Genomic DNA, 24,353 nt, shown 5'->3' with positions numbered 1-24,353 from the left:
ACTGACCTTACAAGAAAATGCCTCACTGACAGTTGCAGAACAAGCACTCAAACACAAAAGCGAAGGCCTGATTCTTTCCTTGTCACTGCGTGTGTTGAATGGCATGTTGTAAATTTTATGTTTTTCTGCAGTTAACTTTGCCTTGATTACAGGTCTTTTTATCTTTACCAAGGTAAAGGGTGTTTTTTTACATTTTTGTTTCCCTGACTTAAAAGCACTATGCATTTTATCAAATGCTTTAGCAGATGACGTAAAGGGATTACTATCATCATGACTGGTGCCAGCAGCTGCTTGATGCTCCTGGTCTTCTGTGGACTGATGTAAATCCATATGGATGGCATAGAGCATGGTGACTAGAGACTTTTAAGAACACTGCCATCCCTATTATTTCTGTTTCAGCACTGACAATGAGCAATGGCACATAGACTTAGACTGGCAATAACACTGCTACCTCTCCTGTTTGTGTGTGAGCTATGGCACAGTAGAATGTCACTGGAGACTTTAAATTACACTACCAGCCCTATTGCTTCTGTTTCAGCAGTGACAATGAGCAACGGCACGTACACTGTAGACTGGCAAGAACACTGTCACCTCTCCTGTTTCTGTTTGAGTGATGGCACAGAGCAATGTGATTGGAGATTTTTACGTATACTGCCAGCCCTATTATTTCTGTTTCAGCACTGAACACTGCCACCTCTCCCGTTGCAGTGTGAGCTATGGCACAGTACAATGTCACTGGAGACTTTTAAGAACACTGCCATCCCTATTATTTGTGTTTCAGCACTGACAATGAGAAATGGCACGTACACTGCAGACTGGCAAGAACACTGCCACCTCTCCTGTTTCTGTGTGAGCTATGGCACGGAGCTATGTGACTGGAGGCATTTACAAACACTGCCAGCCCTTTTATTTCTGTTTCAGCACTGACAATGAGCAATGGCAGGTAGACTATAGACTGACATTAACAGTGCCACCTCTCCTGTTTCTGTGTGAGCTATGGCACAATGCAATTCACTGGAGACTTTTAAGAACACAGCCAGCCCTATTTTTTCTGTTTCCGCACTGAACACTGCCACCTCTCCTGTTTCTGTGTGAGCTATGGCATAGTACAATGTCACTGGAGGCTTTTAAGAACACTGCCATCCCTATTATCTCAGACGTTTTGCCTCGTTTTCAGTTCTGAGGGCTCAAGAAAGTACAATGATCTACAATGTTCGGGTGGGCTCGGGTTTGGGAAAACCGAGCCTGAGCATCTCTAATAAATTCTTTGGATTCTAATGCTCTGAATGAATATATGTTGTTTTAACCCTATCCACTTGATCTCTTACTTGTTCATGTGTTTCTATTTTGCAGGACCCCAAAAATATGTAAGTCAAATACAGGGGCGGATTGGCCATACAACCTACCGGGACTTTTCCAGGTAGGCCACTGGCCTCAGTGTCACGGGCACTAGGAGTTGCTTACCCGAGTTTCACCAGATGGAACTCTGCTAGAGAGGCGGGGTTATGGCACGCACCTCAAAGCAGGCAGGTGAATGGTTGGAGCGACACAACAGCAGGAGAGTAGAGATAGTCTGAGGAAGTCAGTGACTTGCAGCTATGGTTAGAGGAAAGTCAGCGACTTGGAGCAGTAAACTGGAGGCTGAAGATAATGTAGACACGAGGAGTGGACGTGGATAGGTGATGGTAGGTAGAGGAGGAGTCAGTGGTCTGCGTACAGCAAGTTGTACCACTGTAGTGATGGGAAGAATAGTACTGGTGCAGGTAGGTAGCAGGGTAGTCGGTGGTCTGCGTTCAGCAAGTTGTACCACCGCTAAGGTGAGGAGTCTGGTCCAGGTGTAGGTAGGTAATAGGAGAGTCAGAGGTCTGCGTATAGCAAGTTGTACCACTGCTGTGAGAAGGAATGAGGACTTGTCCAGGTGCAGGAGAGTGAAGTTGAAAGGCAAACTGTGGCTGTATGGAAACAGCGCGAGTAGAGCAATGTCTTGTGAGGCAGAGATGGAAGGCACAATGAATAGTCTGTATGGAGTAGATGCCTTGCAGGGAGGAGAAGCTGGTCACAGCAGATATTCACAATAACGCCAAGTAGTAGCGTGAGGAGATAACGTAGCTTGAGTGAAAGCTTGTCCTAAATGAAGCAATGCAGTAACACAGTCTATATGGGTACTTGTACCCTGTGCAGCAAACAACAATGGATACAACTGGTATGCGAGCAATAGGCAATAGTCAATAGTCAGTAGAGCATACCCAGTTGTGTAGATCCGGAATCAGCTGAGAAGTGAAGCGTTGTAGCGGTATGGGAACCGCCGCAGAGTTGAGCAGGGAGCAGCGTGGAAGCTGAAGCACGAGTAGAGCTGGAAGCAGTTTGGAAACTGCACACACGAGTAGAGCTGGAAGCAGTTTGGAAACTGCACACAGGAGTAGAGCTGGAAGCAGTTTGGAAACTGCACACAGGAGTAGAGCTGGAAGCAGTTTGGAAACTGCACACAGGAGTAGAGCTGGAAGCAGTTTGGAAACTGCACACAGGAGTAGAGCTGGAAGCAGTTTGGAAACTGCACACAGGAGTAGAGCTGGAAGCAGTTTGGAAACTGCACACACCTATAGAAGTTCACTGGGAGTGAGACTTCAAGATCCGGCAACTACCTAAGGCTACAGGTGCCTTAAGTAGGGAGGGGTGATTGATCCATCAATCACATTAGTGGTCAGGTGTAGTTGTTAAAGGGACCTGCGCATGCCCAGTGCGACAGGATGGGGGACGGCCGCGGTTACACACAGGTGTGAGCGGGAAAGATGGAGAACCACGTACCAGAGTGGAGGCACTCACACTCCGGTGAGTGACAGTACCCCCCCTTTTAAAGGTGGGCACAGAACACTTGGAACCGGGTTTGCCCGGAAATTTTTGGTAGAATATTTTAAGCAGGGCTGGAGCGTTGAGGTCCTCAGCGCGAATTCAGGAGCGTTCTTCTGGACCAAAGCCCCTCCAATGAACGAGGAATCGGAGAGTTCCTTGCGAAATTTTAGCATCCAGGATCTGAGAGATCTCGAACTCCTCTTCTTGGAGAACCACGTACCAGAGTGGAGGCACTCACACTCCGGTGAGTGACACTCAGGAGGCTGCTGCATGTATTTTTTGTCTTTGTAAAAAAATAAAAAAAAAATTGTATGTTTTTCCCCCCCGGAGCGGGTGCTAGCGGAGGGGGTCTGTGTAATAGTGGGTGGCTGGTCCGAAGGATTCTGGCCGCGGTGTTAATCCCTGTGTCTGTCTGCTTCCTCCTATCAGAGCTATAGACAGGGATCACATGGGACAGCACCTGTCACGTGATGCGTGTCCCATGTGACTCCTATCTATAGCACTGGTAGGAGGAAGCAGCCAGACATGCAGAGCGGCAAGAGAGGCTGTCTGCATCTCTCAGACAGCGGATGTTACAAGGTAAGTATAAGTGTGATGGGGGAGTGGAGAGGAGAGGTATGTTAATACAGTGTGTGATTGGGGGGCTTTTTATATATAGATAGTGTGTGAGTGTGATGGGGAGCCGTTTTGAAGAACAAAAATGAAAATGAATACATATATATATATATATATATATATATTGTGTGAAGGGGGGGTTCTTAATATTAAGTGCAAGGGATGGAAGGGAGGGGGGTTCTTAATATATTTTTTGCGGGAGGTAGGCTATTAAATTAATGGTGGTGTTTAGGTGGGGGCTAATTAGTTAATGGGTAATATCTTATTTGTGGGGTGATGGTGGGGCCTGTTAATTTAAGATGGGGTAGCTTGGGGTATATTAATTGAATGTGGTGCTGAGTTTGGGGAGAAGATGGCTATTTAGTAAATATATACGCTATTGATTTAATACCAGGGATGGTTGGAGTTTTCTAAATTTCATGTTCCCATTTTTTTCCCAAATAGGGCCTCCAACATTCCAGGATCCAGACAAGCAGCAACTGAGCTAAAGACACCAACAGCCACAGAAGGTGAAAGTAGCAAGAACAGGACACACGTATACAGGTACACACACTGGGCACACATACTCTGGGCACACACACGGGCAGACACACTGGGTGCACACACATACTGAGCCCCGCCTACCATTTATTTGGCCTCGCCTACATGAGGCCACTTTCAGACTTTTTTCCAGGGCCACTTTAAGTTCCCAATCCGCCCCTGGTCAAATAGGCCTAATAAATATGTTCAAATAATGAATTAAATAGACAAAGCTGAAGATACGTACCGACCATCCATGAATTATTATTACTAGAGGAAGTGTAGAATGAAATGCACATTTTTCTAGCGTTTCTGGCTGTAGCGTCACAACTTGGCACATGTTATTGTCTCTTCCTTCAATGTATAACATAAACTTGGCCTCTATGTTTTTTTGATCCTTTTTAATTTTTATTACTCTACGAAGATCCTCTTTGTAGCCTGCAAAAAAAAACAAAAAACTTTTTACAAGAGTGCAAAAAATTACATTTACATTTGGCTGAGTGCATAGATGATAAAATAACCTGACTTTAAATATGAAAATCTATTTCACAATTTCACACCGGCTAGGTTGGCACTACATCATTTCACCCTACATCATTTTGTCTCATTACAATCTTTAGTACTATAAACATCTAGACTCACCCATAAACTGTTAGACCCACAGCCCCATGCCCCTGACATTAACCCAGCTTTAGAGCAAGCCTTCCACCTAATAGAAAACCTATTTTACCTAGTTTGTCTAACGGTACATCTATTCCTTTAAACATCCATCAGAATTTACTGTACGGGATTTAATGTGATATCCCATCCAATGATTTGTGTGGATACTTAGTATTCATTCAAATTACCCATATTCAATATAAGATGACTATTCACTTGTCACTAAACATACCAAGACAGGAAATCACAATGAAATATACAGGACTTAGAGCGGATCCCTGCACATAGCAGTTTCACTCATTAGGCTTCCTGAGTGAAAATACAAATTAAAGGTTATGAAAGATGCTGATTTTCACCCAGGTAAACTTCTATCCCCACTTAGCTCCATTGCTAGCTAAATTTAAGTGTTAAGCATTGATAAATACTAAAAAACTAATGTGGAAGAGACTGGGATTAGAGCTTGTGTTACTATATACATTATTATGCAAATTATTGCATCCCCATTTTGATTTCATGTTCTGAAACTCCATGAATATGGACATTAGTCCTGGTACCAGGTATGACTCTGTATAATAAACATGGTACCACATATGTCCCATGTGGCTTGGTACCAGGTATGACTCTGTATAATAAACATGGCACCATATATGGCCCATGTGGCTTGGTACCAGGTATGAATCTGTATAATAAACATGGCACCACATATGGCCCATGTGGCTTGGTACCAGGTATGATTCTGTATAATAAACATGGCACCACATATGGCCCATGTGGCTTGGCACTAGATAAGAATCTGTATAATAAACATGGAACCACATATGGCCCATGTGACTTGGTACCAGGCATGACTGTATAATAAACATGACACCACATATGACCCATGTGGCTTGGTACCAGGTATGACTCTGTATAATAAATATGGCACCACTTATGGCCCGTGTGCCTTGGTACCAGGTATGACTGTCTAGTAAACATTATTATTATTATTATTATCCTTTATTTGTTAGGCGCCACAAGAGTTCCGCAGCGCCGTACAATGCACAAACAATAGACAGTACAGGGTAAAATATTACTGAGCAGTAAACAAAAATACCAAAACTTCGGAAGCTCTAAGCAGGCTGATGCAGAAAAGACGGAGCAGAAGAGTAGGTAAGGACACAGGAGGGAAGAGGGCCCTGCTCGAATGAGCTTACATCCTAAGGGAGGGTGAACAAGACTCAGGTACAAAGGGGGCCAGATGATGTAAAGGAGAGAAGAGGGGACGGGAGAAGGGAGGGGAGAGCGGGTTAGGAGGAAGGATGGTAGGCTTTGAGGAACAGGTGGGTTTTTAGTGCCCGTTTGAAGGAGCTTAGAGTGGGAGAGAGACGGACAGAGCGAGGGAGGTCATTCCAGTGAAGGGGGGCTGCTCGGGAGAAGTCTTGGATTCTGGAATGGGAAGAGGTGATTAGAGTGGAGGAGAGACGAGGGTCATTGGCCGAGCGCAGGGAGCGGGCAGGAGTGTGAATGGAGAGGAGGTTGGAGATGTAGGGGGCAGTAGACTGGGAGAGTGCCTTGTATGGGGTGGTCAGGAGTTTGAAGATGATTCTATAGGGGATGGGGAGCCAGTGTAGGGCAAGGCAGAGAGGGGAAGCAGAGGAGGAGCGGCGAGAGAGGAAGATGAGTCTGGCAGCCGCATTCAGAATAGAGCGGAGGGGGGCGAGGTGGGAGAGGGGGAGGCCGGTGAGAAGGAGGTTGAAGTAGTCGAGGCGTGAGATAATGAGAGCGTGAATGATGGTTTTGGTTGCATCCTGAGAGAGGAAAGGTTGGATGCGGGCAATGTTGCGAAGTTGAAAGCAACAGGCTTGGGCAAGGAATTGAATGTGGGGGGTAAAGGAGAGAGAGGAGTCAAAGGTAACGCCCAGGCAGCGAAGTTGGGTGACAGAGGAAATGGAGGTGTTGTTGACATTGATAGAGAGGTCATGGTGGAAGGGGAGCCTGGGGGGAGGAAAGACAATTATTGCAGTTTTAGAGATGTTAATTTTGAGAAAGCGCGAGGACATCCAGGAGGAGATGGCCGAGAGGCAGTCGGATACACTAGAGAGAAGGGAGAGGGAGAGATCGGGCGAGGAGATGTAGAGTTGGATGTCGTCAGCGTAAAGGTGATACTGAAGACCGAAGGAGGAGATGAGAGCATCAAGGGAGGAGGTATAGAGTGAAAATAGAAGAGGGCCGAGAACAGAGCCCTGAGGGACTCCAACAGGGAGAGGGGAGGGGGTGGAGGAAGAGCCAGACGTGGATACAGAGAAGGAGCGGTTCTCAAAGTATGAGGTGAACCAGGCGAGGACAGACCCAGATAGGCCGAGAGAGAGAAGAGTTTGTAGCAGGAGGGGGTGGTCAACGGTGTCGAAGGCCGCAGAGAGGTCGAGGAGGATGAGTAGGGAGAAGTGACCCTTGGATTTGGCTAATAAGAGGTCGTTGGTAACTTTCGCCAGGGCAGTTTCAGTGGAGTGGAGGGGGCGGAAGCCTGATTGGAGAGGGTCAAGGAGGGAGTAGTCCGAGAGGTGTTTGGAGAGGCGGCTGTAGACAATCCTCTCAAGTATTTTGGAGGCATAGGGGAGAAGTGAGATAGGGCGATAGTTAGCAGGGGAGGAGGGGTCAAGATTAGGTTTTTTGAGGCTGGGAGAGATAAGAGCATGTTTGAATGAGGAGGGGACTACTCCAGAGGAGAGTGAAAGGTTAAAGAGGTGAGCGAGGTAAGAGCAAGCAGTGGAAGAGAGAGAGCGAAGGAGGCGAGAGGGGATAGGGTCGAGAGGACAGGTGGAGGGTGGAGAGGATAGAATAAGTGAGCGAACTTCTTCACCCGAGGTGGGGCAGAAGGAGCACCAGGGTTGGATGTTGGGGGGAGGAGGCGGGAAAAGGGGGGGAAGAGCGGGATGGGAGGAGGAGATGTTGAGTCTGATGGCCTCGATTTTGGAAGTGAAAAAGGTGGCGAGGTCAGAGGCAGAGAGGGAAGGCGGGATGGGAGGGGGGGTGGAGAGAGGAGGGAGTTGAAGGTGACAAAGAGACGGCGAGGATTGGAGGAGTGAGAATAAATGAGGGACTTAAAGGAGGATTGTTTAGCAAGGGAGAGGGCGGAGCAAATGAGGTGAGGATAAATTTAAAATGGAGGAAGTCGGCCAGGGAGCGAGATTTTCTCCAGAGGCGTTCAGCAGTGCGAGAGCACTTTTGGAGGAAGCGGGTAAGGTTGGAGTGCCAGGGTTGGGGAATGAGGCGGCGCTGGTGGATTGAGGAGGCCGGGGCAATAGCATCAAGGGCAGTAGTGAGGGAAAGGTTGTAGAGAGAGGACGCCTGGTCAGGGCAGGTCAGGGAGGGAAGAGGTGAGAGGAGAGTTTAGAGAGAGGAGGAGAAAGTGGTAGGGTCAATAGCATCAAGGTTGTACCTAGTGAAGGTAGATTTTGGTGAGGTGGGAGCTTGGCAGGAGGAGAGAGTGAAGGCGAGGAGATGGTGGTCAGAGAGTGGGAAGGGAGAGTTAGAGAAGTCGGAGAGGTCACAGAGATGAGAGAAGACGAGGTCCAAGGCGTGACCATGAGAGTGGGTGGGGGAGGAGGTCCACTGAGTGAGGCCTAGTGAGGAGGAGAGGGCGAGAAGTTTGATGGTGGCGGGGTCAGAGCAGTTGTCGATAGGAATATTAAAGTCGCCAAGTATGATGGATGGAAGGTCGGAGGAAAGGTAGTGGGGGAGCCAGGCAGCGAAGTTGTCAAGGAAGAGGGAAGTAGGGCCAGGGGGACGGTAGATGACAGAGACGCGGAGGTGGATTGGGGAGAAGAGACGCATGGAATGAACTTCAAAGGAGGAGAAAGAAAGGGAAGGTATGGTGGGAATGAACCGAAAGGTGCAGCTAGGGGATAGGAGGAGGCCCACTCCACCTCCCGGACGCACATCAGGTCTGGTGGAGTGGGTGAAGGAGAGACCCCCGTAGGAGAGAGCAGCAGGTGAGACGGTATCAGAGGAGGAAAGCCAGGTTTCAGTGATGGCGAGGAGGTTAAGAGAGTTGGAGATGAATAGGTCGTGGATGGAGGGGAGTTTGTTGCAGATGGACCTGGAGTTCCAGAGGGCACTTGAGAAGGGGAGGGAGGGAAGAGGGGAGATTCGGATAAGATTGTCAGGGTTGATGGAGTGAGGCGGAGGGTGAGAGATGGGGTAGTGAGAGTAGGGGCCAGGAAGGTGGCGAGGGGAGAGGATGGGTATAGGAGCCGAGCGGGGCGACATGGTGAGACAGGGAAACATGGCAGCACATATGGCCCATGTGGCTGGTACCAGGTATGACTGTCTAGTAAACATGGCACCACATATGGCCCGTGTGGCTTGGTACCAGGTATGACTGTCTAGTAAACATGGCACCACATATGGCCCGTGTGGCTTGGTACCAGATATGACTGTATAATAAACATGACACCACATATGGCCCATGTGGCTGGTACCAGGTGTAATTTTTTCTGGAGCATGATAGCTGTTTACTGAACCAGAGTTGCTCATGGAGTCAGCTGCAGTTCAGTAAAGATGTAGCAGAGCAGACTTCATAAGACAATAATGGAAACAGGAGGTTGGAGCTATATCAGTATGGCAAATAATACACTAAAATGCCCTTTCAAATCATCTGTTAAACCATACACTACACATACAGCTCATTACAAACTAACACATATTACATACACAGGGTCTTAATTAATTGGGTACTCCATGGTGAGGTAAGTAGACTTACCATTATGTGTAATATGCTTGCCTTATCTCTACACCTACATCTCCATTTCTTGCACTGTTGAACTAAAAGGGATTGCATTGCTTGAGTTATTAAAAAGAGAAGTGGTAAAAAGGGTAAAATATGTAAAATCTTACAATGATGCCATGCCTTTGTAATCCTAGTTTTATTAAATGTACATGAAAAGTGAATGAAAAATAAAAAAAAATTAATGACATCGAAGGAACCTTCCAAATAATAAATTCATACTGTATAAACTATTTAAATACAAATTTTCTGCAAGCACTGAATTACTGTCAAACATGCCAAAAATAACCTAAAATATGCTACTACATATTAAAGACTCCAAAAGATACTTAGGGGTAAATTGGGTACACTGCAAATTCGTTAAATGTTGATGATCATATTGAAACAGCAATTTTATTAAAGGAAAAACCTGGTGAGTTTTGCCTTTGACAAAATTGTCGTTTTAAATATGGGCGTCAAAATTGGTGACATTTACCGCCTAGTGTGTCATTTAGGCTATATGAGGGCTGGCAAATTTGTGCCCAGGGTGCAAGACTCGACTCAGCAGCCTACTTTAAAAGAAAAAAATGCAGGTGGCCCAGTGACCTAGCCCAAAGCTGTCCACTATGGGAGCGGCCCGGGGGGCAGATGCGCCCCCTATCGCTCAGCCCAGTCTGCCCCTGCATATAGCTCATATTTTGAGCATGATTGAAATTCTCATCATTAGATAATTACCCTTCCCCATCCTTTTCTTTCACATTCATATATACAAATTCAGTGGTTGAAGTGGTCTGGTATATGGTGGTATGCCCTACCGCCACTTCTTCTAGCGCCTTCATTATAAAACTGTCTAATTCCATTCACTTAAATTCCCATTACATTTTTCATAGTCACTTCTAAATTTCCTCTTTGACCACTGTACTCACTAACATGTATGTCATATATAGTGTGCTTGCTCATTATAATTGCTTGTTAATAAAGATTTGGTAGCTAATATTCTGTGAACATGTAACATATATCAATAATTAAAGTTAACTCATTTTGCAACCAACCCTCTGTTTTAACCATATGGAAGTAAATGCATAAATGCAATGACTACTTCATTCAGTCTCCTTTTACTCCTTTTATTTAACCTACCACTATGTTTTTGGACTGTGGGAGGAAACAGGAAAGCCACTTTCAGAGGAAAGCCATACAAAGACATACAAACTTTACATAGATAGGGTATTGGTCGCAAATTGAACTCATCAATATAATTCAGGCAGTAATTATAACATTCAAGGTGTAGTTAGCTGTGACCTGGCCATCTTTTCCATTGGGCACGATGGACAGGTGCCTGGGGGCCCCACGGGCAAGGGGGGCACATAGGCATGGCTCTTAATGAGAATAAAAAATCCTGCAAAAGAAAAAACCTGCAAAAAAAACCTTCAAGGGTCACTGAGCAAGTATATCTATCTATCTCTATCTCTATATATCTATATCTGTATACATCTATATATCTATATCTATATCTATATCTATATCTATATCTAGGGGCCCCGGTGCACTGCTTTGCCTGGGGGCCCATAATGTTGTTAAGATGGCCCTGGCTGTGAATTGTATCTGCTGTTATTGGAATAAAAATATAGTACAAATACATGTAAACATACTTATAGCCCTCATGTCCCTTAGTTTTTTTTAGTCTACTTCATGGCTTGGATAGCTGTGAAGTGCTTGTGTCCCACAGTGAAAAGTAAGTGTGTGAAATTGTACTTTTTGTCTAAAACTAGGTACACACTACAGTGTTTTCAGCAGATGATAAATGACTGATTGGCCCAATATCACAGTAGTGTGTACTCTGGAACGATGAACGATTATCTCTCCAAAGCACATGAAATCGTTGATTGAGATTTTCAAAATGAACTGAAAATCTTGTTCAGCAATAAAACAATGTTGTTCCAATTCTGCAGTGTGTATGCACTGATGATCAGAATATCCGTAGAGTTTACAGAGTCATGGAGGCATATTTACTAAATTGTGAGCTTGAAAAAGTGGATATGCTGCCTATAGCAACCAATCAGACTCTAATTATAATTTAGTTAGTACATTCTACAAAATGACAGCTAGAATCTGATTGGTTGCTATAGGCAACATCTCCACTTTTTCAAATCCGCAGTTTAGTAAATATACCCCATGATATTTTCATCCGATGGTTATAAGGTGAATCTTGTAAAACATGTATAGTGCGTACACATGAATCGGTAAGCTGATTGGAGCTTTTTTTATCAGTTGTTGGTGAAACCTTATAGATAACACACTGGGAGAAAATTTCTGTAGTTTGTACCTAGCCTAAAGCTAGGTACACACTACAGAAATTCCGACCAACTTTTTATGCCGAGCGATTTTACATGCGATCGATGGTCCGATCGCTCTGTCCATGGACTGCATACACACTAGCCTTGTTTAGGGCGATAAAGGGAAGAGCGGACGTCCCTTTAGCGACTTTTTACAGCCATATTGTCGTGAGCAATGACTGTAATTTCGTACTCACTGTTGTGGATCGGTCGGAAGTTTATACACACTACACAGCGGAAACGAGATTGGAACGAAAATATTAAACGGTACGACCAACCAAATAAGGCGATAATCGTTCATTTGGGCAGACTTTCGATCATCGTGTCACTGCATACACTGACCCGACTTTTGAACCAGCGGTCTTATGTCGGCTGTTTGAGCTGATTATTGGACGAAAACCGTGTAGTGTGTACCCAGCTTAAGAGATCGATGAGAGTGAGGGCTGTGTGTTTAATTTAGATGCCTGTGTGAATTGAACTTCAGATGACATAATTGTTGCCTTTCTTTATATCTGAAGTGGTTATAAGATCCTACACACAGAACTGGTTTTACAAATAGGTGCAGATACACTTTCACAATCCCTTGGTTGGCAGTTATTTCACATTACCCTTAATCTGAACCTATAGATAATGGGCCTAATTCATTAAGGAAAGTAATGCAAAAAAAGGAGCACGTTTTTTCATGCACAAACCATGTTACAATGCAAGGGGTACAGATTACTTTATTATTTTACACATAAGTTAAATACTGGCATTTTTTTCATGTTGCACACAAATACTTGATAGCTTTAGTGTACACTGAAATTTAAAGTTAATCTAGGACATGCCTTACCCCAACTATATATCTGCCATCACATTTTAAATTTACCTTTCCCTCCAATGCAACATGGTTTTCCCAAGGTGCAAAGTTACTCCTATGTTTTGCGTTAGTTTCCTAAATGAATCAGGCCCAATGTATTTAAACAAATCACAAGCGTATACAATAAGTCTCATGAGAGAGGACAAGGAGAGTTATTATTATAGAAATGAGAGAGGGCAATGAGAGGGGACAAGGAGTGGCGATTAGAGGGACAAATAGGTTGGCAATGAACATGAGAGGGGTATATATATGGACATATGGAACCCCCTGGCCTAAAAATCCTTAAAACACCCTTTTATATCTATCATGTAACAGACGGGATTTCAGAGATCGGCTGTACAGAATCCCTTGTATTGTTCTAGAAACAATTCTTAGTTCTGTTTTTATTCTGTATGCTGTGTAAATTGAAATTGGATGAAGGGTAGTTAAAATACAAACTGATACATAATCAGTATTGTGACAGGATGGACCGCCTATGCCACCCTGTCTGTTGCTGCTGGGAACCAGCTGGGCTTACTTTGTCACTATTCCCTTACGTTATCCCAAGTGCGCCCTCTTACTACAGTAGGAGGGGCTTACAAATGCTGCCAGTGTTGGACTGGGGCATGAAGGGCCCACCGGGAGACTGCAACGCTAGGGGCCCACCAGAAGGGGTGTGGCCAGCCATCATATAGGCGAGACCAGACACTAGAGGGGGAGTGGTAAGCCCACGAAGGACAGCTCGCACCATAGAGTAGTATATAAAGAATGCAGTGTGTATAAAGAGTACACAGTCTTGACCTGCCCCTTAGATTGGGCAGCACAGTCACCAAAAATCGGGATTGTCCCACTAGACCAGGCTTGGCTAACCTGTGGCACTCCAGGTGTTGTGAAACTACAAGACCCAGCATGCTTTGCCAATTTATAGCAGCTTATTGCTGGAAGGGTATGCTGGAAATTGTAGTTTCACAACACCTGGGGTGCCACAGGTTAGCCAAGCCTGTACTAGACTCAGAACATTTGACAGACTGTCCTACCTGTTGTTGTCACTTTTACCGCCTTTGGCTGCTGGTTTCTTTAGTTGCGGCTTGTCTGTTTCCTGGAATTTTGGGGGCCCTATTTGGAAAAAATAATGGGTACATTGAGAAAATTCCAACCAGCCCTGGCGTTAAATCAATAGGACCCACAATTACTACTTAGCAACCACCTACCACACACACATTACATTGCCACAAGCCCACTGTGCCATCACACACACTACTGTGCCCCTTAATTACCATGCTGTGCCTCCTTATGATCGCACTGCGCCCACCATGCTGCTTTTGCTCCCCCCTTCTCCTGGCCTCCCTTCACACTCTGCCATGCTGACCTGGACACCATTCACACTCTGCCATGCTGACCTGGCCCCCCTTCACACTCTGCCATGTTGACCTGGCCCCCCTTCACACTCTGCCATGCTGACCTGGCCCCCCTTCACACTCTGCCATGCTGACCTGGACACCCTTCACACTCTGCCATGCTGACCTGGCCCCCCTTCACACTCTGCCATGCTGACCTGGAGCCCCCTTCACACTCTGCCATGCTGACCTGGACACCCTTCACACTCTGCCATGCTGACCTGGCCCCCCTTCACACTCTGCCATGCTGACCTGGAGCCCCCTTCACACTCTGCCATGCTGACCTGGAGCCCCCTTCACATTCTGCCATGCTGACCTAGACACCCTTCACACTCTGCCATGCTGACCTGGCCCCCCTTCACACTCTGCCATGCTGACCTGGCCCGCCTTCACACTCTGCCATGCTGACCTGGCCCCCCTTCACACTCTGCCATGCTGACCTGGCCCGCCTTCACACTCTGCCATGCTGACCTGGCCCCCCTTCACACTCTGCCATGCTGACCTGGACACCCTTCACTCTTTGCCATGCTGACCTGGACACCCTATACACTCTGCCATGCTGACCTGGCCCCCCATCACACTCTGCCATGCTGACCTGGACACCCTATACACTGTGTCATGCTGACCTGGCCCCTTCTCACTTTGCCATGCTGTCCTGGACACCCTATACACTGTGCCATGCTGACCTGGCCCCTTATCCCTCTTTCATCCCTCTGACCAGTTCCCTCTTTCATGTCCCTCATTCTTCTCTGCTCATTGAAGTGTAAAAAAAAAAAAAAAAGACAGGCTGGCTTGGAGCGCACTTACTTACCTGTGCAAAGCTCCAGTGTCCTTTCTTCATGCTCCTCTGGGCTGCATGCTGGATTACAGGATCCCAAACTCCTCCTCCCTCCCCTGCTGAAACTGAAAAACACACTACCACGCAGGTAGAGCCACGTCTGGGCTCTCTGCACCTGCGCGGTAGTGTGCTTACAGAAAGCCTCCCCGCCGCCGTCGCAGTGTTGGTCTGGAGTCACCCGTCACCTGTTCTGTAAGCTCCGCCCTAACAACGGAGGGGGCGGAGAATTATCACGGCGGGGCCTACCGGTGGTTAGCCCGGCAGACCAGTCCGAGGCTGAATGCTGCCACCACTGGACTCCTTTACCGGCATCCAGAACCGTGTTTCTTCTGGATAACTAATGCTACAAGTGTATCCCATTTTTGGTGTACCTGGGCTGGTACTCTGTGGATCAGGGTTGCTGTGGATGGATTTTTCCTGGCCAGAGCTGCTGGGTAGCGGCAGAGCGGTGGTACTGTATGCTGCTGCAGTAGGAGGGACTTACAATGCTCCCACTACTGGACTCCTTACTGGCATCCAGAACCGTGTTTCTTCTGGGTAACTGACGCTGCGGCTGGTACCCATGGCCTCTTCCTATGGATCAGGGTTGATGTGGATGGATCCCTCCTGGCCTATCACACTGGGCAGAGCTGCTGGGTAGCGGCAGAGTGGTAGTTCTGGGTGCTGGGTCCAAACCTCAGAACAGCCAAGAACGGATTAGAGTTGGGTCTAATCTGTTGGTCACAGGAATCAAATAGGGAAGTTTTAAAGCAGGTCTTTGAAGTAAGTGATGTTTATTTGCTCTTCACTGAATAAAGGTACCAGTGAGACGAGACGAGAAGAACAACTTTTAATACAAAACAGAGCCTTTTTTATACAGATTTGGAGACTAGTCTTAGCAGGAGGCAATCTGTCCTCCTGTCCCTTTAACCAATCTGGGTTGATTCATGCAGCCTGCATGTGAATCAACCCAGAGAGGTTGATTCACGTGCACCCTTAACATTGCTACTAGTGGCAGGGGGAAGTATACTTCCTCCCTGTCCACGAGCTGCACAGGGGGGTACCTGTCTGTCTGGGGTGAGAGATTAATCTTTTAAATCTCCCGCCCAAAGTTATTTCCAGGGACCCTGCTCCGGGGTCTGGCTCTGCTCCCTGGCCCAAAATAGTACCAGGGTAGAGCAGCCAGATCCCGGAGCAGCAGTCCCTGCCCTGTCGCTAGTTGAAGCTCTTTGAGCTCCAACTAGGGACTTATCTTCCTGGGACCCCCATGAGGCGTTGCACCTCCTGAACCTATTTGATTCAGGGGGCTGGTTGAAAAACCAAGTAACAACTTTTTTCAGACCTAATAAGAGCCACATATTTTTAGACCTAAATTTTTTTGTTATTTCACCACTCACACACACTACTAATCCCTGGAAACAGAGAAATAAACTACAGCACCACCTGGATAACTGTTTGCGAAGAGTTTATTTACCCATCAGCATAGACAGCCCTGAATCAATGTGGAATTTAAAATCCACTTTTGACTATTTTTCGCCACTGCTAGTACAAAGGGCACAATCATTAGTGATAGAGCGTAGTTGCTCTTCCTGCAATGCCAAGAGAGATAACACCAATCATAGTGCCAGTTCTGAAGCCTGCTTTTTACACTAGATATGAGGACCTAGGATTTATTTTTTTACATTAGTCCCTAGGAGGGGGTTTCCCTTCTACAGTACTCTCCAGAACTGAGGTCTGTTTTCTACATTAGTCAACAAGACTGGGGTCTGCCATCTACACTAGCCATTCGGGCTGGCTTTCATTTATAATCAAGGCACCAGGTTTCCTACACTAACCACCAGTACTTCGATCTACTTTTTACTTTAGCTACCAGGAATTGTTGATTGAAATATGGAATTAAAGATAGCACTGATAGAGTAGTGTGGATGCAGAACAATGGGCCTAAGAGGAAGGTAATCTGGACCTGCAGGGTTTAACTATAACTTAACCCTCCTTTCCTTCCCACTCATCACCTAACTTGACTGCCAGCTGGTGAAATTTCTGCCTTTCTTTAGACCACAGGCAGGCTTGCTAAAGAGTGATTGGGGGAAAATAGAGTAGAGGAGAGATGGAAAGATGGAAGGGAAAGAGTCACAGGAGAAGCAGATCCTGTCCTGAATGGTGGCAGCTGGCTGGAAGAACAGCATAGTACAGAGTACTGATTCTACAGCATGGGTCACCTACTGGCACTAGACAGCTTTACCTTGAAAGGTAGTCCTAGTAGAGGCAGTACTGGAACCAGGATGGGCTGCTTTTGTGGGGGACTATTTCAGTAAAGAGGAAAGTCAGCCACCACAGACAGGTTCAAAGAAAGTTACTTATTTTGGGGCCCTGAAATTTACAGTTACACCTCTGAGAGTCTACTCATTTTACTGTAGTTTGTGTCTATCTCATGATTTTATGACTTACCCAATATAGGCATACATTTCTATGTACATCACAAGGTACAGACACAGAATTGGAACATTTGTAATATATCCACAAGTAGCCTTTAATGTATTTAAAGTACATACCATTTAATGGATTCAATATTAATGAGCATCAATTCATACATATAATGTCCTTCAATTGTAATATGAGAATATGGCTTTTAAGTAGGGATGTGCACCGGCGACTTTTGAGGTCTCGTGTTTTGTGTTTTGGATCCGGATTTTCGCGATGTTTTGGGTTCGGATTTGTTTCGCAAAACACCTGCCGAAAGGTTTTGGTTCGGATTTAAGGTTTTGGATTCGGATTTTTTTTGAAAAAAAAAATAAAAAGTGTTAAAATCAAGTTTTTGGGCTTATTTTCACTCCTACGCTATTATTAACCTCAATAACATTCAATAACAATCATTTCCACTAATTTAAAGGCTATTCTGAACACCTAACACCTCACAATTTTTTATTTTTTTTAGTACAAAACGTTGCAACGAGGTATCTTTCTGGACTGCGTAGAGGAGTGTTCCCCACAATATAATTAAAAACCCATCAACTGGTCTGAATTACACCCAAAAATAGTATCTGCACTGCGTAGAGTAGTGGGCACTGGGCACCACAATAAAATATATAGAAAACCTTCAACAGGTCTGAATTACACCCAAAAATAGTATCTGGACTGCGTAGAGGACTGGCCACTGGCCACCACAATAAAAAATATAGAGAAAACCTTCAACAGGTCTGAATTACACCCAAAAATAGTATCTGGACTGCGTAGAGTAGTGGGCACCACAATAAAATATATAGAAAACCTTCAACAGGTCTGAATTACCCCCAAAAATAGTATCTGCACTGCGTAGAGTAGTGGGCACTGGGCACCACAATAAAATATATAGAAAACCTTCAACAGGTCTGCATTACACCCAAAAATAGTATCTGCACTGCGTAGAGGACTGGCCACTGGCCACCACAATATAATATATAGAAAACCTTCAACAGGTCTGCATTACACTGCACATACGGCTGCTCCTCCATCCTCCATCATATACATGTTGGAGTTTCAGCGTGTCAAAACCTCTTGTTTTTGATAATGACAGTGCATTTTGAATATTTTTCAATTTGCCCCACAACACTGAATGTACTTTATCTATGATACGCATCTATCTTTCTTGACTGCGTAGTGTGGTGGCCCCGGTACACAATTTGGTACCGAGGCCACAATATAATAAAAAACCCTCCACGGGTCAGAATTCCACCAAAAAAGGGTATGGACTGCGTAGTGTGCTGTGCCCGGAACACAATTTTTTACAGCGCCAACAATATAATTAAAAAATTGGGCATCAACTGTCACCGTTGCTTAATATCTGATACACCTAAATATGGACTGCACAGTGGAGTGGCCCCGGTAGTAAACGTTGTGAGGAAGCAACCTCCTTCGCCGCTCACTGACCAGGTTACCCGCTGCACTAAAAACTCTTTCCGAGTACACACTGGAGGGGGGACAACTCAGGTAAAATAGAGCCAGTTTGTACAGGGGCTTCCAAACTGGCTTTTTTTCCTGCCAGTAACAATATGGACTGTCTGACATGTCTACTTGGATGGTGTCAGCAAAGTAATCCTCCACCATTTTTTCAATTGTGACAGCATCCAATGCAGCGACAGTAGACATGTCTGCAATGGTTGGCAGGTCCTTCAGTCCGGACCAGATGTTATCAGCATCCCTGCCAGCGCCTCTTTTAGGAAAACTGAGCTTTTTCCTCGCAGCCATAGATGTGGAAGAAAATGAGGGTTTCCTATGTCGTAGGTGGCTGTGTAGGCTTGAATGGCCTTTTGATGCTCCTCCATCCTCTGCAGCATATAGAGGGTGGAGTTCTAGCACATCACTACCTCTTGTTAATTTAGATTGCAAGGCTTCTAAATACTTTGAAGATAAAAAAAAGCAGGCTGCACAAACTGTGGAGCTAGAAAGTTAAATTAAATAGACCACGTTTTTTTGGTGGCTAGTATCTATGCCCCGCCCCCCCCCCCCCCTACACTTGTAGTTGAATATAAAAAAAGCAGCCTGCATAGACTGTAGAACTAGAAATTCAAATATACAAAGAAATGGACAAAGGCAGTTTGGTATCTGTCTGCATCAGATCCCCTCTCCACTAGGAGTAAAATAGAAAACTATTCAGCCGTTATATAATCTAGAATATAAATAGATATTGAGAAAGGCAATTTGGTATCTGTCTGCATCATAATCATCAACATCCTCCTCACCCCCAGCTACATCAATATCCTCCTCCTGGTGTACAACATTCACACCTTCATTAGCCAAATCTGTAACTGGACTGTGGGTGATCCTTCCAGCATATGCAGAGGGCGTGCTGCAAATGGTGGAAGGAGTCACCTCTTCCCGTACAGTGATGGGAAGGTCAGGCTTCGCAACCACCAACAGCCTTGGACTCGCCTTGGGGATTTGTGATAATTTCTCTTTAGAAGGCCGAGTTGTTTGCTGTTTTGTTGCTGACACCATAACTCTCTTCAATTTTTTGTAGGGGGGGGGAGGAGGAGGAGGGCTAAGATCCTTGGGTGAAGCTTAACCACTAGTCATGAACACGGGCCAGGGCCTAAGCCGTTCCTTGCCACTCCGTGTCGTAAATGGCATATTGGCAACTTTACGTTTCTCCTCAGATGATTTTAAGTTTCTCTTTTTGCTACTTTTACTTAACTTGGACTTTTTGGATTTTACATGCCCTGTACTAGGAGATTGGGCATCGGGCTTGGAAGACGACGTTGATGGCATTTCATCGTCTATGTCATGACTAGTGGCAGCAGCTTCAGCATTAGGAGGAAGTGGGTCTTGATCTTTCCCTACTTTATCCTCCAAATTTTTGGTCTCCATTATATGTAGCACAAGATAGTGCAGAATGTGTGAACTTGGTAATATTGCAGTACCAATGGACTTATACTGCTGGATTGGTTTTGCAAATTTGGTTATAATTATTATTTTTTTAATTTTTTTTTTATAACTTTTTTTTATTTTTTAAAAACTTGGGAATAATGGGGAAATAACTATGCCCTTAGAAGCACAGAGCACAGGACACAGCACCACTGGACTGAACAGGACACAGCACAGGACCCAGCAGCACCACTGAACTCAGCAGGACAGAGCACAGGACACAGCACCACTGGACTGATACTGCAGAATGTGTGAACTTGGTAATATTGCAGTACCACTGGACTTTTACTGTTGAATGTGTGAACTTGGTAATATTGCAGTACCAATGGGCTTATACTGCAGGATTGGTTGTGCAAATTGTTTTGTAATTAAAAAAAAATTAAATTAGTTTTTTGTATTTTTTTTAAGAACTTTTTTTTATTTTTTTAAACACTTGGGAATAATGGGGAAATAACTATGCCCTTAGAAGCACAGAGCACAGGACACAGCACCACTGGACTGAACAGGACACAGCACAGGACACAGCACAGGACCCAGCAGCACCACTGAACTCAGAAGGACAGAGCACAGGACACAGCACCACTGGACTGAAGTGAACAGGACACAGCACAGGACCCAGCAGCACCACTGAACTCAGAAGGACAGAGCACAGGACACAGCACCACTGGACTGAGCACAGCACAGCACAGCACAGGATATAGCAGGGCAGAGGACCACCTAAAACAACCTCCCTCTACCCTGATCAATGCCTGAGTGAAGATGGCGGCGGCCAGTGGGAAATTTATAGAATCCGAGTATCGCGAGATCCGACAACGGGATTATGACTCGGAGCCTCGCTTTCAGTTTTGCAATTGGCGGGAATACCCAGATCTGTCTCGGATCCGGCTCGGATCGGCAAGGTTCGGGTGGGCTCGGATTTCAGATATCCGAGCCCGCTCATCCCTACTTTTAAAGTTGTCAGGTCCTTAGCGCGGATATCAGAAAATGCTAATTACTTACAATATAACCTGTGTGTATAACAGGAAGTTCTGAAGCTTCCTCCTTTACATTCAGGTATAACCTAAAATGATATATTACTACTAGCTGAAGTACCCAGCATTGCCTGGGTTTAAATCTTCAAGTTATTGATAAGTTGAATGTAAAAGTTAAAAAAGAAATAGCAGCCTTGCAGCTCTTCCAACACATCTATGAGGTGGCTGCCCAGTGTCGTTTTTATTTTTATATTAAATGTCATCCAAATCCATCCAGTGGAAGGCCCAAAACAGACTCCCTGGGTCAAATTTCTGCCCAGCGTACACAAATGGGATGTCTGACCAGGAACTCAACCTCCATAGTATGTCTTCTGGGATCCAAAGTTACTAGTCTGTGAAGTTTTCATTCAAATCCATCCAAAGGAAGGCTCAGAACAGGCTCCCTGGATCAAAGTTTTGCCCAGCATACACCAATGGGAGGTCCGACCAGGACCCTAACACCCCTGAAACCTGGCCATGATCTAATTGATACGTTGGTCACTCTGTCTAGCATTTGAATTTAGCTCTGGACTTACTAAGCATATTGTTGGATACCAACCCAGAGACTTATCTTACTTCCTTATGCCCATTACTCTGTACCCACCTTGTTCAGTATAATCTGATAAGATCACCATTGCGCCCTCCTTCTGTTGTACATATATATATATAGATATATATATATATATATATATATATATATATATATATTTATTTATGTATATATATATATATATATATATATATATATATATGTTTATATATATATGTATCATTCTTTTAGCTATAAGGAAAGCTTTAATGCCCACATTTCCTCAACGCGTTTCGTCTTGATAGACTTCTTCAAGACGAAACGCGTTGAGGCCCTAATACTTCTGTAAGATACCAACTAGGTCACACCACTATCCTGGACACTTAGTGTATATACCCTGATACTCCTGTGTGGACATCGCTGGTAATACCTATAGAACTCTCCAGAGATCCATACTGGTACAAGCTGTCCTACTGCTAAATACAGATAAGCTTTTATTTACTTTGCATAATGTGAGTTTGCATTTTATAAGATTGCTGAATAAACTCTTTGTATATAAATTACTACACTATATGGCTTCTTTATCTCTACCATTTTGGCTGACTGGAGTTTGCTAGCGGTGTTTGCATGGGGACGGCTGCCCGAAATTAAGAATTACCACATACTGCATTTGCTGTTATGCCTGTTCCTGACACACCAGATGGAGCCGTGATTTCCCTTTGGAGACCCTGATACAGATAAGCTGGTTTTATATTATTTTCTGGTACGCTCCCATCTATTGATTTGTTATCTGGTGAACTGCACTACTCTACTTATCTCCTGTTTATCCTTGTCCCTCTGTTGACATATGATTGGAGAGTTTACAAGCTGTGTTACACTGATTCAGCAAGCTTTAGAGGAGTAGAAACTGCATCTGTATATTGTGACATTTATGTTGATTCTCTGCACATTAGTATCTGATACGTTGGTCACTCTGTCTAGCATTTCCTTCAATTTACCTCTGGACTTACTACGCATATTGTTGGATACCAACCCAGAGACTTATCTTACTTTCTTATGCCCATTACTCTGTACCCACCTTGTTCAGTATAATCTGTTAAGATCACCATTGCGCCCTCCTTCTGTTGCACATATATATATATATATATATATATATATATATATATATATATATATATGTTTATATATATATGTATCATTCTTTTAGCTATAAGGAAAGCTTTAATGCCCACATTTCCTACTAAACAGTGTTTGTATAATTTAATATACTGTTATTGCATGTATGAGATAATGTATTAATAATAATTTTATGTGTGAATCTTTGTTGATTATTAAGACTCAGAAAGGGAGACACGCTTTCACATTCCAGACCATGTTGCAGGACATTAGAGATTACAGATTAATAATGATATAAGATCACATAAAATAAGCTGAAATAGGCTATTTTTCCACTATAGATAAGAAATATTTAAATCAACTATATAATGAAATAGCTCAAAGCTGAAAGAGCTTGATGCAGAGTTGAACGTACACCCATTTGCATACTGTACATCGTATGATTTTTCACCGATTGCAAGCAGTAAGGGTGTGTTTGTGGAATTGCGAGCATATGCAGACCTGAATGCAGATGCAGATACGCCTATTACAGCCATGTTATTTGCATGTTAATGAGGATGACGATGGCCAGCAATAGCTAACCGTTTCTGATTGGCTTATTATGATTTCCCCTCTAGAGCTGCTAGGTGATTTCTTCACTGATTGTACATGTATTATGCGATTTTATTTGTGTATTTAAAAACATTTGTTTTTTTTTTGCTATGTTCATTCTTACACAAGAAGGCAGGTTATATCTGCTGTATTAAATGAAGCTAAATTGCATATTAATTTTTCACCTAAGAATGAAATCTTTACAAAGTGTTATTGTGCTTATGACCTGGCTCTGTGAATGTATAATAGGGTGTACGTGATCCTGCTGTAAATCTTGCGCATATGCTACAGATACGGAGCTGAACGCATTTTGAGATGGGCTGAAATATGCTATCTTCCCGTGAAATATTTTGAGCCGTAATTACATCCAAATTGCATCAGGCCCACAGTTCACATTTTAAACTACTGCCATCTTCTGTGTTAATTTAGTTTTGTTTGCATTGACGTAAGAAGGAGGAATAAATTATTTCTGTTGGGAATGAAGAAGTAATCTAGAGTGGCAAAGTGAGAAATTAATTTGGATCTCTATAATGGGTCAAGAAAAGCCGTGACAGTATTGTCTATAAAGTTTCTAGAATGTATGATTCAAGCAGAAGTGCAACAGAGTTGAAGGCTTATCCCCAAGCTGTAGATTCAGGGAATTGTTTACTCGTGTCAAGTCTATATTTTGAAGTTTTAAATCATTTTCCTATGCATCTTTGTGTCAGTTTGTCATTCTTTCTTTGTGCTAGTATTTCAGGTTTGTAATCTTGGTAGCTTGTTACAGTACACTTAAATTTTCGCTAAATAAATGTCCTGAATGGACCAAAATGGTATGGCTGGGTAGAATATGCGCGGAATACTGCTATTTACTGAACTGTTCTCAAAGTCTATTTAAGAGCTGATAAAAGATAGGAGCTTCTGCTTTAGTTTTCCATTGAACTAGATCATTTTT

General features: G+C 44.3%; 1 protein-coding gene across 2 annotated transcripts in view; it reads right to left on the bottom strand.

Annotated features, from left to right (window-relative positions):
• The window catches only part of LIPC (lipase C, hepatic type), a 204,591-nt gene that overhangs the window by 92,268 nt on the left and 87,970 nt on the right, over nucleotides 1–24,353 (bottom strand). For both annotated transcript variants that reach the window (XM_075208063.1, XM_075208064.1), the window contains exon 4: nucleotides 4,232–4,422. In XM_075208063.1, coding sequence (XP_075064164.1) covers nucleotides 4,232–4,422 — 191 coding nt within the window. The remainder of the gene's footprint in view (nucleotides 1–4,231; nucleotides 4,423–24,353) is intronic.

Source organism: Mixophyes fleayi, chromosome 4 (assembly GCF_038048845.1).
Source record: "Mixophyes fleayi isolate aMixFle1 chromosome 4, aMixFle1.hap1, whole genome shotgun sequence".
In the NCBI taxonomy this organism is placed as follows: Eukaryota; Metazoa; Chordata; class Amphibia; order Anura; family Limnodynastidae; genus Mixophyes; species Mixophyes fleayi.
This window is presented reverse-complemented; position numbering and strand designations above follow the sequence as displayed.